The sequence below is a fragment of the Mesoplodon densirostris genome, chromosome X (genome assembly GCF_025265405.1).
Source record: "Mesoplodon densirostris isolate mMesDen1 chromosome X, mMesDen1 primary haplotype, whole genome shotgun sequence".
NCBI lineage: Eukaryota > Metazoa > Chordata > Mammalia > Artiodactyla > Ziphiidae > Mesoplodon > Mesoplodon densirostris.
In genome coordinates, this window is record NC_082681.1 from 5,686,278 (window position 1) to 5,704,540 (window position 18,263).

Below are 18,263 nucleotides of genomic sequence, written 5' to 3' on the forward strand. Positions count from 1 at the left end.
CTGGCTTTAGACACAGAGGAAGCGGCCACGACTCCAGGAAAGCAGGCGGCCACTAGAGGCTGGAAAAGGCAAGGATAGGATTCTCCCCTAGAGCTGCCAGAAGGAACGCAGCCCTGTTGACACCTTGACTTTAGGCCAGGGAGGCTAATTTCAGACTTCAGACCTCCAGAACTGTAAGAGAATAAATGTGTGGGGAAGATAATAAATCACCGCTAAGTTTGTGGTGATTTCTCACAGCAGAAACAGGAAACTAATACACAGGGCCAATGCCATCTTCTACCATAAATATTGTATGTGCATAAGTGATGAAAATGTGTTTCTGACAAGGGCTGTTTGACTTGTAAGGAATCTTCGAGAACGTGCAGTCCATACCCTCACTGAGCAGATGGACACTAAAGCCTCCTCCCGGGCCTCTCAAGGGGGTGCTGGGAGGGCCTCACATCTTCCATCCAAGAAGCAGGTCCAGGGCCCAGACAGGAACCCAGGTCCCCACACGTCCCGACCAGGGTTCTTTCTAATACAGGTTTGTGACATAAAGCTCCCGAAATGAGATGAACAATTTTCTTTTGTAATTTATGTGGACTGCACTGAGGAACAGTCCATTTCAGAAGCACATACGTATTACCCACTATAAATGCATAAGCCGTGTTCTCCGTAACTACTAGAAAAACAAACTAAATCTTAATGGTCATGTCTGAACATTTTAGCTACCTTACATGTTTTAAATACTAAGCATTTAGCTACCCTACATGGTTTAAATACATTATCGCCTTTGCTTTTAAATGACAAATTATTGCAAATAAGGAATAAACCATAGTTGAATCTGAGCCTCATAAGGAAATGAGAATACTTTGTTTTGCTGATCTTTCATCTTCCAGATATATTTAATACAAAAGACTTTACTAATAATTCCTTAACTACGTTATAAATCTACCAATAGATGCCAGAGTATTAGACTCATTTCAAAAATTGGTATTCCGGCAGCATGCTTTAGTGATACATCTTTAGTGAACCTAAAAGAATTCAACTGCAATCTATTTCAACCATTAGGTTTTCCTGCGGATGTGCTAATCCTCGTTCTTGTTTGTGCTGCATGCTGCATATATTTATTTCCTTTGGGTGTCCCCAGATTTTACTTTAATGGCCACCAATGGCTATGTCCTCCAGTCAGAGGTGTATATACTCTATAATAAATTCCTGTATTTTAAGAGCATTCCCTTTACGTAGTCCTGCCTTTGCCTAATGCTCCCAAATGCCACATGAGCTGTCCACATGACTGACAGCTGCATTCCGTATAGAGAGGGCTGCAGGTGACGAGATACTGGTCAACAGATTTTCAAACTTTTGAGTATTATTCCTTCCCCAAAACTGGAAGGAGGAGCTTTGCTGCATTATCAAAAATAGATCAGAAAGTACTATGACTATAGTTAGGAAAAACCTGTTATATTATCAAAAATAGATATGATTCCAATTGACTTGAAGGGCTGTCCTAGGAAGAGATTATTCTATTTCATTCCAGAAGGCAAAGCTAAGGCTATTCAGTGGGAATGCAAGAGAGGCAGAATTCAGTTCGATGCCTGCATACATTTGTTTCAATGCTCTGGGACTTTGGGCAAGTCAATGAACCCCTGCAGCAACAATGCTCTCCACAGTTGAAAAACAGGGATAACAGAATACCACGTGGCCATGAGGGCACAGTGAGGGTGAAACACAGCCGTGTGTGAAGAAGAACCTTGGAGAGCATTTCAAATACTCATAGTTTTAAAAGAGATACTTACTCTTTTAAGAGTCCTATTTGGATTTTTAAAAAATGGTAAGTTTACTAGTATAACTATTTAGTGTTCTTAGGACACGCGTAGATAATTTCCAGTTGGCTGCATTTGAAGAATTTTAATAATTCTTACCTAAAGAGACATCGAGTATGACTTGTTTCAACCAGTCCCTTAATCTCCCTTAATGTCAACTGCTGTGTTCTCCATCCAGAGTCTGAAAGTCTTGCGTCTCTGCAGCCCAGCACTTTTGTGAAAGCTATCCTTACTTTAATAAAGACAGCTGTGGCCTGACATAGAGAACAGGCTTGTGGTTGCCAAGGGGGAGAGGGGGTGGGGGAGGGATGGATTGGGAGTTTGGGATTAGCAGATGCAAACTAGTACATATAGAGGATGGATAAACAACAAGGCCCTATTGTAAAGCACAGGGAACTATATTCAATATCCTATGATAAACCATAATGGAAAAGAATATGAAAAAGAATATATATATATATATATATATATATTTATAACTGAATCACTTTGCTGTACAGCAGAAATTAACACATGGTAAATCAACTATACTTCAATAAAATACATTTAAAAAAATAAAGGTAGCTGTGGCTTAAAATCTGCATTGTTAATGTACTTAAATTTCCAATATTGCTGGGATTTGGGGAGAGCCCTATACAAGGTTGCTAGTAAGATAAAGGGCATGTGAAGTAGATCCAGGAAAAGCAAGTAAGATGGGCAACATGCACATTTAAGACACATACACAGTTACAGCCCTGGGAATAGAGTGCAATGTTTAGTTAATATATTTATTACAGCAGGTCTTTAGTCATTATTGCCATGAAACATTTGTCATGAAATTTCACAGAATCCTTTCAGCTATTAGTATTAGCTTTTTTTCTTTTCATGGAGTGACACTTTGTTAATTTATGAAATATTTACAGCGTTTACAAAAAGCAAGAGACTGTCTAAAAAATTTCTTATACATACAAAATTTATACATTTATACTACTGCATTTGAGATGTCTTATTTGGTAGACCATTAAGCTATGACATAAAATAATTTACAAAGATATATTTAATCTCTCTTAATTCACTGAAAACAAAACCATATTAGCTATAAATAGTCCTTTACAAATCATTGTAGAACACATTAATTGTTTTTTAACTGTAGCCTTAACTTTTACAAATATACTGACTAAATGAATTAGTTCAGATATCAAATAGAACTGCATTTGAAATTGCATTTAATACTACAAAAAAAAACCTGAAAAAGCAAACCGCTGGGTACTTCAAGTAAAAATTTGTAGAACCAGTTTTTATGCACGCCTGGGTGGGGAGGGGTGTCGAACACCACTGAAATTGAAATGCATAAACACCATACTTTCAAGAATACGCTCAACAAATGTACATCTGCGGCTTTTATTTCAAAGGATGCTGCTCTAGCGACAGCTCACACATCCAAGATGGTCAACCCGACACTTTGGCAGATCAGCTAGTTTGACTAGAGCAACGTTTGCGAAAACATTCACGTAAGCAGCATAATGCATCTGACATCTTCAAACAGTGCTATAGAAGGGGTTTCTACCACCTGAAAATAGGTCAGAATTCTAGGCAAGCTCATGAAAGAACTTAGGAAACAGAACTGGCAATGTTAAAAACAATCAAATCATATTTAACTGGGCTCTATCAGTTTTCTTAAATATAAAAATATGCTTCTCTTGGGGAAAATACTTCATTCCAAAATTTCAAAATAATGGAAAGCTCATCTACACAGCTATTTGTCCTTAAGTCATCACACTTACGATGGTATGAAATTTGGCAATTATTTAAACACCTTGCTTGTGGATTATGCCTTGGAAGCTGAGCTCGATTTGGTTTTGGCAGGAACACACATCTCTCACATTTGGGTTCCTTTTAGATCACCCTAAGCAACTACTATAAGCAGTTCGAGGTAAATCCATTTCACAAACATATATTTTTTCCCCTTTAGTTAAAAATGTTGTTGTTCCAATGAGGCCCACAAAATACATATTGTACACATAGTATTTCTGAAGAGGTAAATATAATTTAAATATTATCTTTCAAAAACTGCTTTTGGAAGGTATCAGCATTTTCCAAAACCCCATCTGGGCTCCTTTCTTCCAATTGCCGTGTAGACACTGTAGTTTTCTTGCAATATGTATTCTAGAAGGCACATGTTCAAGAGTTTAAGATTATGTTAGTTCAAGTTCTACATGGAGGCAAATATTTTAACCTACTCTGTACAGAGGCCCCGAATGAAAGTCAGCTATTTCCTTTATTAGAAGTGAGTCTGCACGTGGGGCATCATTTGCGAAGGACTAGAAGGTGAGGTCGAGGGATCGGAAAGCTTGGGAGAGTTGGCGAGCTGCAGCTCCTCAAGTCGCTTTATGTACTCGTCGCGCAAGGCCAAGAGCTCCATGTAACGCTGCTCCACCGGATTTGGCTGCTGGAAAGAAGCACAGATGTGAGTTCCTGCTTTCCACCACCATGACACGCCTGCGCCCCACATCTGCTGCGGCTGCCACTTTCTGAACAAATCCGCTCGTTGTGGGTTAACATACATCACTTCCTTCAATACTGCGTAATTTACAAATACAGAAAAGCACAAAGATTAATTAAAAAACACCCAGCTATTTGCCACCAAGAAATAACTCACGTACACATATCCACACACATGCGTCAGCATCTTTTTAAAATGCATCAACCCAGGCACAGCTCCAGGCTCCTGTGTCACCTGTCCCTGCTGCCTGCTTTCACTCCCAGAGGCAACAACTCTCCTCAGGTTGGCATGCAGCCTTCCTTCCTGAGCCGATTTGTGACACTTTTCCTCTCAATGAATATCCAGAAACAAAATACACCATGCTTCTCTATTTGGTGAAAATTTACATCAATAGTGGTATTCTGTACTTATCAACCGACATTGTGATCCGACTATTTTTCTCAAGCAGATCCCAGTTGAATTCGCTGAATGAATAAACCGCAGCTGATCTATCCATTCCCAATAGTGGGATATTCCCCACTATTATAAGCGACGCTGGGCCATCTTTGGACACATCTCCTCAGACTTGTATGTGAATGTTTCTCGAAGGAATTTTCCTGGTGGGTAGGGAAGGAACTGCTGGAGAGGACAGTATGGTCTTTTCAACTTTACTAGATGCTGCCCAATTGTTCTCTGAGGTGGGGAGATGACCTTATGCTCCCACTAGTGGCATCTGGTGATTCCTGTAGCTCTACATCCTCATTAGAACGTAGCAACGTAAGAGAAAGAGTTTTTGCCAATTTGATGAGTATAACATGGTATCTCATGGTAGCTTTAGTTTGCACCACTCTGCCTTAGCACATCTTTTCACATGCATGGCTGAAAGCAGTGGCTCTGATGGGCAGCCTAGTGTGAATCTCCAGTCTGCCTCTTAACAGCTGTGTAACAACTCTCTGGGTGCCTCCATTTCCCTATCTGTCAAATGGGAATAAAACCAGCCCAGACCACAGGGTTGTTGTGAGACTGAAGTTAGTCAATACAGTCTGTTCTGGTACAACACTGATGTCTTTGATTGACAAATAGGGGACTGATGGCAGTACAAAGGTAGAAGTTACACCAAAACACAATGAGATTCTCCCTGGTACCAATTTAATACTTGCTACTTTTTTTTTTCCGGTATGCAGGCCTCTCACTGTTGTGGCCTCTCCCGTTGCGGAGCACAGGCTCCGGACGCGCAGGCTCAGCGGCCATGGCTCACGGGCCCAGCCGCTCCGCGGCACGTGGGATCTTCCCAGACTGGGGCACAAACCCGCGTACCCTGCATCGGCAGGCGGACTCTCAACCACTGCGCCACCAGGGAAGCCCAATATTTGGTACTTTTATTTAACATCCCTGGGATGTTAATTGTTTAAACTTTTGTACTGAGATACAAATTACATACAGTAATGCACACAAATCTTTAAAAAATGTTCAGCTCAATGAATCTTTGCATACATATACACTAATGTAATCACCACCCAGGTCAAAATATACAACAGAACAGACCCTAGACTCCCTTGCCAACATGTTAAGGTTCGGAAGTGATCAAGGGAAAGCTTCTAGAAAGCTTGAGCAATATATGAGGACATTAAGAAAAAAGCTGAAAGTCTACAGAAGTGCCTTCCTTTATGGCTAGTGGCTTCTAGAACTGTCCTGCTTTCCACTGCATTAAGCTATCTGCTGAAGCTGCGAGTACCAACAAGGAAGTTCCAAAGACGCTACGCTGATGAAGAAGGCTATACCTTGGATCTGACTTGTACTGGTCAGGAGAATGGTCTGTATCAGAAGCAGATGCTCTCCAGGACCTGCATCTCACAGAAGCGGGCAGGAGCCCTGGGGTTTAAGACTGTGTATGAGTTTCCTGTGGCTGCCATAACAAACGAACATGAACTTGATGGTTTAAAACAACAGCAATTAATTTTCTCACAGTTCTGCAGGGCAGAAAGCCCCAAATCAGGCTGTCAGCAGGGCCACACTCCCTTTGCAGGCTCTAGGGGAGGAGCCTTCCTTGCCTCTTCTAGCTTCTGGCAGCTCGAGGTTTCCTTGGCTTGTGGCCACATCACTCCAATCATTCTCTGTTTTTACATGGCCTCATCCTGTCTGTCTCTCAAATCTTCCTCTCTTCTCTTATGAGGACACGCATCATTGGATTTAGGGCCTGGCTAAATCCAGGAGGATCTCATTTTGAGATCCTGAACTTAATTATATCTGTAAAGACCCTTTTTCCAAATAAGGTCACATTGACAGGTTCCAAGTGGATGTGTCTTTTGGAGGCCACCATTCAACCCGCTATGGGCTGCCAAGGCCTGATTGCTGCTTTCATCAGCGCTCTGGTTACAGAGGTGCACGGGTTTGGAGGGGTCTCCTCCTACCTTCTAGCCCCATCCCTCCTGTAAGTCCCTGTTCTTTTTACTGCATGACTTTGCAGAATGTAAGGTTTTTTCCAAAATGCGTATTGGCATCAGAGCAGGAATGCTTGGTAGAGCACCTGACACCCAGTAAGTGCTGTGCACTGCCCGTTAATACCCTTTGCCCATTTTTCTCTGCATGTGCTCCACTGAGGGCCGGCCACTGCTCTAGGTGCTCAGGATCCATCAGTGAACAAAGGAGGCCCAAATGCCTACTTTTATGGCGTTTCTCTTCCAGCAGGGGGAGACAGACAGACAACGAAGACAACCCCGTGAGGTACACAGGACATGGAAGGTGATGAGGACTACGGAAAAGCAGAGCAGGGTGAGCGAGATGGGGACACGCTGGTTACATGCTCAACAGGGAGGCAACCAAGCAGATGCCTGAGTGTCTTGAGGCTGAGCAAGGAGCCCCGTGTGGCCAAATCAGGGTGTGTGAGCAGGAGTCTTCGGTGAGCAGGCCAGGAGGTCAGAGAGGTCAGGCATGGGCCGGGGGCCACACAAGGCCTCAGAGGTCTGAGGCTTTGGCCCTGGGCTCTGACCCCGGGGGAGGCGAGCGGCTGCCTGGACAGTGCTGAGGAGAGGAGTGCTGGCATCTGGGGGGTATATTTCACAAGGAGCACTTTGGCTGCCGTGCTGAGAACAGACTAGAAGGAAGCAAGCTCAGAATCTGAGAGTCCAGCTGGAAGGCTCTGCAGCCACACACGGCCCCAGGCTCGGAGGCCGGACGGGTTTCTGAAGGCCGAGCCCAGCAAGCTCTCCTGACAGCCTGGGACGAGAGAGCAGGGAGACAAGGATGACTGGAAAACGGAAGCTCACCTGTAGTGACAAGGGCGTTTGCTGGGGATGCGTATGTTCACAACCTCGACTGTGCTCCTGGTGTCACAGGTGGAGACACATGTGAAAACCCACCGCACTGCACACTTGCAATGTGTACAGATTACTATATGTCAATTAGGCCTCAAGGAAGCTGTTGTTTTAAAGTGGGCGGGCGGGAGGATGACTGTAAGGTTTCTGGGCAGGGCGTGTAGGATGGAGCTGCCGAGCGCTGCGATGAGGAGGCCGGCGGCAGGAGCAGGTACGGGGAATGGGAGGTCTTTGTGGACGTGTGACATCTGCTGTGCCAGGACCACTTACCAGTAAACATTTAACATCCACAGTCCATTCTTTCCCCTCCGCCACTTTCTCACCCTCCCCAGTCTCCGAACCTGCATGCTCTGTTTCTGGTCTTGGCTATTTTGAAAACCTCTCTTTCCCATATGACTGTTAGAATCTGTTTGTTATTGTACCAGCAAGTACAATTAAGACAAGACAAAGAAATGAGAAGTAAAAAAATCATTTTTGCCGATGATGAGGCTATAGAGTGAGAAAACTATTAGAAATAAAAAGACAATTTGATCTAGTAATGGGTACAAAATATGTAGAAGTCATTAGTCTATAAACAAACAAAACCAATTTAGAGGATGTAATAGGAAAGAGGGCATTTGTGACAGTGTAGCAAAGGACACAATGATGAGAAATGAAATGCGTAGTCAAGTGACTATAAATCCCACACCTCGACGTCTCCCTTGGGGAATGAAGCATGAAGTTCTAACTTTTCTATCGGAAATGACTTAAATCCCACCCAGGTAAGCCTGTGAATGTCTGTCCTTGTTGTCATCCTAAGCAAAACGGGAACTGCCCAGGGCAACTCTGGTTCACAGCCACGTGGAGTGCAGAGGTCCCCAAAGGACAATATGCGACTCACCAGCAGCCGAAGGTCCCACTCAGGTTTATGTGACTAAATTATCCTTTGGCTTTCAGCATGAGCAACTTCCTCATATTACATAAAACTACCAAGCCTGCTTATTCATAGCTTGTCAAATGTAAGCATCGGTCTGGTAGTTTACCACAGTAACTGCTTGTATACCAACTGGGCCACACAACTGAGTAATGATTTCAGTGGTTAAGGATATTCTTTTAGGTCTACGTTATATAATTTGCAAAGTCCTATGTGATTGGACTGTAATCTATTTCTGTATGAAATAATGTCCTGCATAAGATCTTTCGGGAAACCTGATGCACTTCATTCACACTTCCGTTTCCACATTTCTCCTCGAGTGTTTATCATCATCGGCTTATGTCCCTGTGGGCAGAGACCACCTCTTCTTAATTTCTGGGTCCCCTCAGTGCCTGACGCATGGGAATGTTCAGTATTTGGTAGATGAAAACGCAAGATGCCGAGAGCGACAATAAAGACACGTGTAGGACCCTTGATGTTCAGAAAATCTATATAGAAAGGGTAAGTTATTTTCTTCGGGTAAATGTCACAGATCCTAAAACACACCAATCAGTGTCTCAAAATAAAAACCTCAATCAAACAAATATGCATTCCTATCTGGCCCAGTTCCATTTTCCTAAGCTCTGGGAGAATAAGGGGGAGAAACACATCACAGTAAGTTCTGCCAGTGATGTCCCTGCAAACTTGACTTGTCACACAATTGTCATTACCTTTGTATATCATAAATGAATTGCTCTAAATGCCTGCAATTTCAAGAATTTCTCCAAGTACAAATGGGTGACGGGAGATTACAGAATCTGTACAGAAATTGTCAACATTTTCTAAAAAACAATAGTTTTATAAAAAGCCATGATAAATATGGAAAAGGTGAAATTTATAGGACAAACAGTGCTCATCTATATGTTTTATTCAGAAAAGGAACACACCCCATGTAACACTGCTTAGAACCGTGTAAAAATTCCCATTTCCTCTTTACTTGATATTCCAAATGCTGGAGCTATGCTAAAGGCATTCCCTCTGTGTGCTTCTCAAATCCCAAACTAAACAAGTGAATGTTCTCAAGCCCTGGAATCTGTCACTTTCCAAAAGACTACACATTTCAACCATTACAAAATTGCAAAAGGCTTTCATGCAAGCAAGCAGAGACCTTGAAACAAGAGGGCCAGCTTAAATGTGCATTTCCCCAGTGGGAAGAGAGAGCACACACACACTGGCGTGTGGCCAGCTGCCAGAGTGGAATAAACAAACTGAGGGACAGACTGAGCACCAGGCCCTGCTGTTGCCCGACTATTTGTAGTGGGATTAAAGCTGCTGCTTACGCAAGACTGGCCTGGGACTGCAGGAAAACATGCAAACCTTTACAGAGAGCAATCGCAAATATTGACTATTTAGAGCACTTAGAACAAATGGCTCAGTGGACATACTTCTGAGCCCTCACAAACAGGCTGGACTTTCCTTCTGATCTTGGATGCAGTGAGGCTGGGAGAAGGGAAAGCCTGACTGTGCCTTTAATAAAATGTGCAGTCTTTCGCTTCAAAAATCACCATTGCCATGTTGGACTGAGAAATGGCCAAATGACTGTACTATCCTTTGACAGATCAATTATCTTTACTTTAGAAGTAAAGACCTTCAGTAAAGAGCACTCTGATATTAGCTGACAAGTACATACACCTGAACAGAGAGTAGAAAATGTTCCTTTTCCTTAAAGGATCATCTCAGTCTAGTCGCTGGAAAAAACCTTCTTATGATGTCTAACAACTTATAATGATTAAAGAAAATCCTTGACAATCAAAACTCAGAAATTTTCCAGAGCTTTAAATTAGTTTACATCTTAGTAAAAAAAAATGGTATTATTCATGTTGTCAGGAAAAATGTAAGTTTAACACCAATCAAAATAAATGGTTTAGTGGGGCTTCCCTAGCGGCACAGTGGTTGAGAGTCCGCCTGCCAATGCAGGGGACACGGGTTCGAGCCCTGGTCTGGGAAGATCCCACACGCCACGAAGTAACTATGCCTGTGTACCACGACTACTGAGCCTGCGCTCTAGAGCCAGCGAGCCACAACTACTAAGCCCGCGAGCCACAACTACTGAAGCCCACGCTCCTAGAGCCCATGCTCCACAACAAGAGAAACCACAATGAGAAGCCTGTGCACCACAACAAAAGAGTAGCCCCCACTCGCTGCAACTAGAGAAAGCCCGCATGCAGCAACGAAGACCCAACGCAGCCAAAAATCATAAATAAATAAATTAAATAAATTTTAAAAATAAATGGTTTAGTAATTAAAAACAATATATAACTAAAGTTGTGTTTAAAAGCAAGTGTCATAGATGAATGGATAAAGAAGATGTGGCACATATATACAATGGAATATTACTCAGCCATAAAAAGAAACGAAATTGGGTTATTTCTAGTGAGGTGGATGGACCTAGAGTCTGTCATACAGAGTGAAGTAAGTCAGAAAGAGAAAAACAAATACCGTATGCTAACACATATATATGGAATCTAAGAAAAAAAAAAGGTTCTGAAGAACCTAGGGGCAGGACGGGAATAATGATGCAGATCTACTAGAGAATGGACTTGAGGACATGGGGAGGGGGAAGGGTAAGCTGGGACGAAGTGAGAGAGTGGCATGGACATATATACACTACCAAACATAAAACAGATAGCTAGTGGGAAGCAGCCGCATAGCACAGGGAGATCAGCTCGGTGCTTTGTGACCACCTAGAGGGGTGGGATAGGGAGGGTGGGAGGGAGGGAGATGTAAGAGGGAAGAGATATGGGAACATATGTATATGTATAACTGATTCACTTTTTTATAAAGCAGAAATTAACACACCATTGTAAAGCAATTATACTCCAATAAAGATGTTAAAAAAACCCCATTAAAAACAGATGCTTAGTCAATAAAATAGTTGAGCCAAGTGGACTCAAAAAATAAAAAAAATAAAAGCAAGTATAATTTTTTTAGTCTGCTCTGTTTCCTTTCATAATATTTTTGAAAAGCCATAAAAAAGAACAAAATAATGCCATTTGCAGCAACATGGATGAACCCAGAGATTGTCCATACTGAGTGAAGTAAGACACAGAAAGACAAATATCATATATTGCCTGTAACTGGAATCTTAAAAAAGGGTATAAACAAACTTAGTTACAAAACAGAAGTAGAGTCACAGATGTAGAAAATAAACTTATTGTTACCAAAGGGGAAAGGTGGGGGGAGGGATAAATTGGGAGACTGGGATTGACATATACACACTACTATATATAAAATAGATAACTAATAAGGACCTACTGTATAGCACAGGGGACTCTACTCAATACTCTGTGATGGCCTATATGGGAAAAGAATCTAAAAAAGAGTGGATATAGGTATATGTATAACAGATTCACTTTGCTGTTCACCTGAAAGTAACACTACATTGTAGATCAACTATACCCCAATAAAAATTTAAAATAAAATAAAAATTTAAAAAAATATACTACATAACATTATTTAAGTCCAGAAGTAGTACTCAGTCGACATCACTTGCTACTTCACTTACTTGTTGCTTGATTCTGGGGTTCCATCTAATGTAGTAATTCACCCAAAGTTCCAAGTGACGCATACTGGCAACTGGATATAAAACTCGATTGATTTCTTTAGTGTAGAAGGGATTTTTGAATTTGTCTTTATTACTGTTTATCAGCGACCATAAAGAAACAGTTCTTTCTGTAACTTTCTAGAGGAAAGAGAAAGTGGAAAGCCTAAGTAAAAACACAGCCCGGTACACAAACCATTTTGCAGGCTGCAGTGATACAGCTGAGCATCAACTTGAATCACACATGTACATTATCCCCATAATAGCTCAAAAAGCCTTCTGTGTCTGGGAGTGCTGAGCACCACTTCCCAATATTTGCATAGATAATGGCTTGAGAGCCACTGTTTCTGCCTGAAGAGAGAGGGAAAGGATGCTCTAACATTAAATGCAACTCACTGACCTAAGAAGACTATTCCTGGCTAGGGAAAACATTTACGAACAGATGGGCAGTACGCTCTTTTGAATTCAGCAGCAAGAAAAATTATCATAAGATCTCGCTGACTTTTTCCATTTTTGTGTTTGTTAGAACTACAAAATCTCAACCTGTATCTACTTGACAGTAGGCATCCAGACAAAGCGTTATGTTAATCAAACATCCAGATGTTTAATGCATCATGCCAGTATCCAGATATTTGAAACACGTGGATAACTGACTTCATTGAATCTTCAATTTTCAGTCTGGTATCCATCATCTCATACAGATATTCACATCTTCATTGTTTTTTAATTATAGGTTTTTACCCATTTTGATCATAAGTAGAGGAAAATCAAAACTTGGGAAATAAAAGTACAAATATTAAAATTACTGAAGGCAGAATTGGAAACTCTTCCTAGTAATGACGTCAAGAAGAAAGGACCAGTAAGCTAAAACTGGAAGTTGAAAAGAACAGCTTGAAATAGTGACTGAAGAAATTTTTTGAACATACACATTTTGTGAATTTGAACGGTAATAATAGCAGCATAATTTTGCCTTCCTTGGGATCCACCTAAAACTTCATTTGTCCCTTTCTGATTCCACAGTCTACACTGCCTTGTGTTTATTGGCATGCTTGTTTTTATTTTTATACATACACACAGTTGATATAAAGTCAAACAGCTTGACAAGGTTTGTTATGAAAAAAGTAGTCTCTCACCTTTCTCCCTTTCTCCCAAGCAACTGTGTTTGATTTTAAAAATTGCTTTGGTTATTTGGTACTTACCTCCGCCCCTGTGAGAAACACCCTTTTCTTGCTACTTGTTGACTTTAAAGTTACAGGCATTAACTGCTGACACTGCCACAGCGAGAACGTTCCTCCCCATCCTGCTGCGCTCACACCTTCTACCCTGCCTCAGACCCTCAGTTTACAGCGTTGCTCTGGTTAGATCCATGTTTAGGGTTTAGATTGCTATGACTCAGCAAATGCTATTCCCAGGTAAGTCATGTCTTTTCTACTCTGATTTCTTATCCTGTACAATTTTTGGTTTTGTTTTCCTTTAATTTAACAGCTGTCTATTCTGCTTGCTTACTTCTCTTGGCATCTATCACTCATTCAACCCCAAACTCTTCCTCCAATGTCTTTAAAAGTCTGATCAGGACACTCAGCACATCTGGAGTCCCCAGGTGCATCCTGGGGCCGCCCCCACGCCATGCACCCAGCTCTCATTCAGGAAGTCTCTTCTGTTTCACCCTCTGAGGCTTCCCTTTGGCCTCTCTGTGCTGGAGCTCCTGGCTTCCTGAACTCCATGCAGTCTTCTTTCTTGATGCCACGTGTGTCTGAGGATACGTTTGGTCTACTTCACATCTGGTTGACAGTTGGGTGGCGAGAGGATTCTAGGTTGAAACCATTTTCCTTTAAAATTCGGAAGGCAATGCTCCGCTGAGTTATACTTTCCAATATTGCTGCTGAAGAATTCAAAGTCTTCCTTACTTCTGTTTCTTTGCACATAACCCACTCTTCTTCTCTTTGGAAGCCTGAAGGGCCTTTCCTTTCTCCCTGGTGTTCTGAGACTTCACAAAGATGTGCTTTACTGTGGGTCTCTTCTTGTCCACTGTGCCTGGGCACTACTTGGTAGGCCTTTCAATGTGGAAACTCACACACCTCAATTCTGGGAAATATTCTCACATTATTCCGGTGATTTCCTGCTCTTCTTTGCCTATTTTCCCTTTCTAGAACTCCTATGATTTGGATATTGGACTCCAGAACTGATCTTCTAGTTTTCTTATCTCCATTTCCTACCTGTCTCTATGCCCTACTTTTTGGGAGACTTCAACCTAATCTTACAACTCTTCTGCTAAATTTTAAATTTCTATTGATAGTACATTTTTTAAAATTAATTAATTAATTTTTGGTTGCGTTGGGTCTTCACTGCTGTGCGCAGGCTTTCTCTAGTTGTGGCGAGTGGGGACTACTCTTTGTTGCAGCGCACCAGCTTCTCGTTGCGGTGGCTTCTCTTGTTGCAGAGCATGGGCTCTAGGCACAAGGGCTTCAGTAGTTGTGACACACGGGCTTAGTTGCTCCGTGGCATGTGGGATCTTCCCTGACCAGGGCTCTTCCCCAGGGCTCAAACCCATGTCCCCTGCATTGGCAGGTGGATTCTTAACCACTGTGCCACCAGGGAAGTCCCTGATAGCATGTTTTTAATTTCAAGTTTTCTTATCTCTAAATGTTCTTTCTAAATAATATCCTGTTATTATTTCATGGTACCAATATTTTCCTATCTTTCTTGGAACATTAACTGATAGCTTCCTGTCTAGGTTTCTCCCCACCCTACATGGTAACTATTTTCTCCAAGCTGTTTTATTTCTCTCCTGCTTGTTGCTATTATGTAAGCTCTGAAGTCATGAGGCTTGTCAACCTGAGCTTCACCATGGGGAATCCTAGCTGTTGGTAATCTTTAGGTCCTTTTTCTTGGGCTAGTCAGTTTCTCTAGAGATGATTCCTTTTTTTCCCCCAAATTGAAGTGTAGTTCACGTACCATAAAATTCACCATTTTAAAGTCTACAATTCACTGGCTTTTAGTACTTTCCCAATGTTGTCCAACTGCCACCTCTATGAAGTTCTAAGACATTTTCATCATCCCCAAAGGAAACCCTGTACACATTAAGAAGTCACTCCCCATTCTCCCCTCCCTCCAGCCCGTCAACCACAAATGTGCTTTCTGTCTCTATGGACTTGTTTTTCTGGACGTTTCATATAAATGAAATCATACAATATGTGCCTTTTGTGTCTGGCTCCTTTCACTTAGCACGTTTTCAAGGTTCATCCGTTTGTGGCATGGGTCAGAACGTCATTCCTTTTGATGGCTGAATAATATTCCACTGAATGGATAGACCACATTTAGTTCATCTATTCATCAGCTGATGGACAGTGGGGTTGTTGACGTCTTTTAGCTATTCTGAGTAGGGCTGCCATGAACATCTGTGTCTAAGTTTTTGTTTCAACCCCTGTTTTCATTCCTCTTGGGTACATACCACTAGCAACATCCAAGGGTTCCATTTTCTCCCCATCCTTGCCAACAGGCTCTCACCTGAAAGATAAGGACCTGCCGCCAGAATGCTGGGAGTGAGCAGGGGACATGGGCTGGGTCTCTCACAGACCAGCTCTTTCCATTCACCTCATCCCCTGAGGACACTCAGGTCCCCAGCCCGGATACCTACTCTCACCCTCTCTCGAGAAGAAACCTCTGTCCTTAACTCCAGAGACAAGTGGACGTGATCTGGGGAAAGCTACCTGCTTATACTAAACAGACCCTCAGGTTATCTTTTTTATTCCCCTTCAAGTTATCTTACCCTTCCCTCTTTGCCCCATACGCTGGTACACCTTTGCCCCAGAACCCCTGAGTCATATGGGGTTGCTGTGATGCAAAGTGGCCTGGTTCTTGGCTTGCCCGCTGCTGGTTTGCGAGTCACTTTTCTCAAGTAAAGTTATTTCCCACTTATCTACTAAGTTTCCAGCTTCCAAGTTTGTTGCTGTGTCTCCTTCCTTATTTCCCCCTGTTCTTGTGGGTTTATGCCTTTTAAAAAAAATTTCCCTTACTGACATTTTTATGGCATTTTGGGAGGGTGACCTTGCATGCCTTTTACAGCTATCCATACTCCAATAGCCAAGATATGGAAGCAACCTAACTGTCCACCAACAGATGACTGGATAAAAAAGATGTGCTAGGGGCTTCCCTGGTGGCGCAGTGGTTAAGAATCCACCTGCCAATGCAGGGGACACGGGTTCAATCCCTGGCCCGGTAAGGTCCCACATGCCGCGGACCAACTAAGCCCGTGCGCCACAACTACTGAGCCTGCGCTCTAGAGCCCATGAGCCACAACTACTGAGTCCATGTGCCACAACTACTAAAGCCCGCACACCTAGAGCCTGTGCTCCACAACAAGAGAAGCCACTTCAATGAGAAGCCCGCACACCGCAATGAAGAGTAGCCCCCACTTGCCACAACTAGAGAGAAGCCCGCGTGCGGCAACGAAGACCCAACGCAGCCAAAAATAAAATAAATAAAATAAAAATAAATAAAAAAAGAAGATGTGCTATGTATATACAATGGAATATTACTCAGCCATTAAAGAATGAAATAATGCCATTTGCAGCAACACGGATGGACCTGGAGGGTATTATGCTAAGGGAAATAAGTCAGACAGAGAATGACAAATACTGTATGTGTCCACTTATATGAGGAATCTATAAAACAAAAGTGAGCAAATGTAACAAAACAGAAACAGACTCACCAATATAGAGAACGAACTAGTGGTTACTAGCAGGGAGAGGGAAGGTGGGAGGAGCAAGATAGGGGTGGGGGATTAAGACGTACAAACTATTAGGTATAAAATAAATAAGCTATAAGGATATGTAGCACAGGGAAATACAGCTGTTATTTTGTAATAACTTTAAATGGGGTATAATCTATAAAACTATTGAATCACTGTGTTGTACACCAGAAACTTATACAATATTGTAAATCACCTATACCTCAACAAAAAAGTCATTCCTACTCCCTGAAGGCAAAGTCAATGTCTTACCCCTGAAGTAAACACCACACACTCAATAACCCCTGGTTGAAGTGAAAACGCCCAAGCTTGGGGTACAGAATGAGAAACTTTGCATTAACCACAAACCAAGCTATCAAATTCTTTGTTATTTCACAGCAGATTAAACACATTTTGGTGAGTCTTTAACTAAAAAGATGTTAAAGATGTTAAACACTCACCTGTTTCTCTCGAGCGGATTCACAGTTGTATAAGAAAGTACCAAAGCGGCAACTATACAGATGATCCAAAATTATAATCAAAAACCGTTCATTGAATTCAAAAGCTGTAGGGAACTAGACAAAAGCAAACAAGCAAACAATGTATGAAAACTTGGGGCTGATCTCGCACAGAGCTGAGAAGAGGTGCATAAATGTTCCAGAAGGACAGCTGAGGCTGTGGTCTGCAGCATGCTACAGCTCACCTGTTGGTGCTTTGCACAGGGCTGAAGAGCTTAACTGAGCATCAAGTAAAGGAATAAAGAGGGAAAAAGAGAAAATAAGCCCATTTTCTGGGCTCTCCTGAGCGTACAGGACACACAGGATGGTTTAATTATTTATGGTAGTCTAAGGGAGCAGACACGCCTACACACAAATGCCAGCGTAGGATGAATTGGAAAAGACGACTTGCTATTGTCAATTATGCTGTTTCTCCACTAGCAGAGAGAGTACAGTTAAATATTAAAATTTTAAAACTTTATTATGAAAAATCCCAGTGAATATAAATAGTAGTGAGAACAAAAAAAGTGAACCCCGTGTACCCATCACCCAGCCTCAACAGTTATTTGCACATGGCCAAACTTGTTGCATCTCTATCCCTACCCTGTGTTACTCTGAGGCTAATCCCAGATATTATATCAAAATATTTAAACATTAAGTCAGATGTATTTTCATCCTAATATCTCTTACCTGTTTTGACATCTGCCATACACAATCAACAAACTGGAGAAAAATAGGAGATCGGTCAGCGTCAGCGTGGTTTTTATCGCCATGACCTATTCTCTGAAAGGAAGTGATGATTTGTTTTAATCACTGGGTACAAAACTGAGGAAGCATACAACTCACAAAATGTGACAATCACAACTCAGCAATCTGCATTCCAAACGCCAAGCTTCTCAGAGAGTGAATAGTATTTTTTTTCCCATGGCAATACAGAAAATAACGTATGGTTTCAAAATAATGG

At 42.0% G+C, this 18,263-nt stretch overlaps 1 protein-coding gene across 3 annotated transcripts in view; it reads right to left on the reverse strand.

Moving 5' to 3' along the window:
* Window positions 1-3,171: 3,171 nt before the first annotated feature.
* The window catches only part of MTM1 (myotubularin 1), a 98,850-nt gene continuing 83,758 nt past the window's right edge, over window positions 3,172-18,263 (reverse strand). For 2 of the 3 annotated variants that reach the window (XM_060086613.1, XM_060086615.1), the window contains 4 exons: window positions 17,990-18,082; window positions 17,264-17,377; window positions 12,038-12,214; window positions 3,172-4,233 (listed from right to left, as the gene is read on the reverse strand). In XM_060086613.1, coding sequence (XP_059942596.1) covers window positions 4,066-4,233; window positions 12,038-12,214; window positions 17,264-17,377; window positions 17,990-18,082 — 552 coding nt within the window. In that variant the 3' untranslated portion in view covers window positions 3,172-4,065. The remainder of the gene's footprint in view (window positions 4,234-12,037; window positions 12,215-17,263; window positions 17,378-17,989; window positions 18,083-18,263) is intronic. The other variant, XM_060086614.1, reaches the window with a different exon arrangement.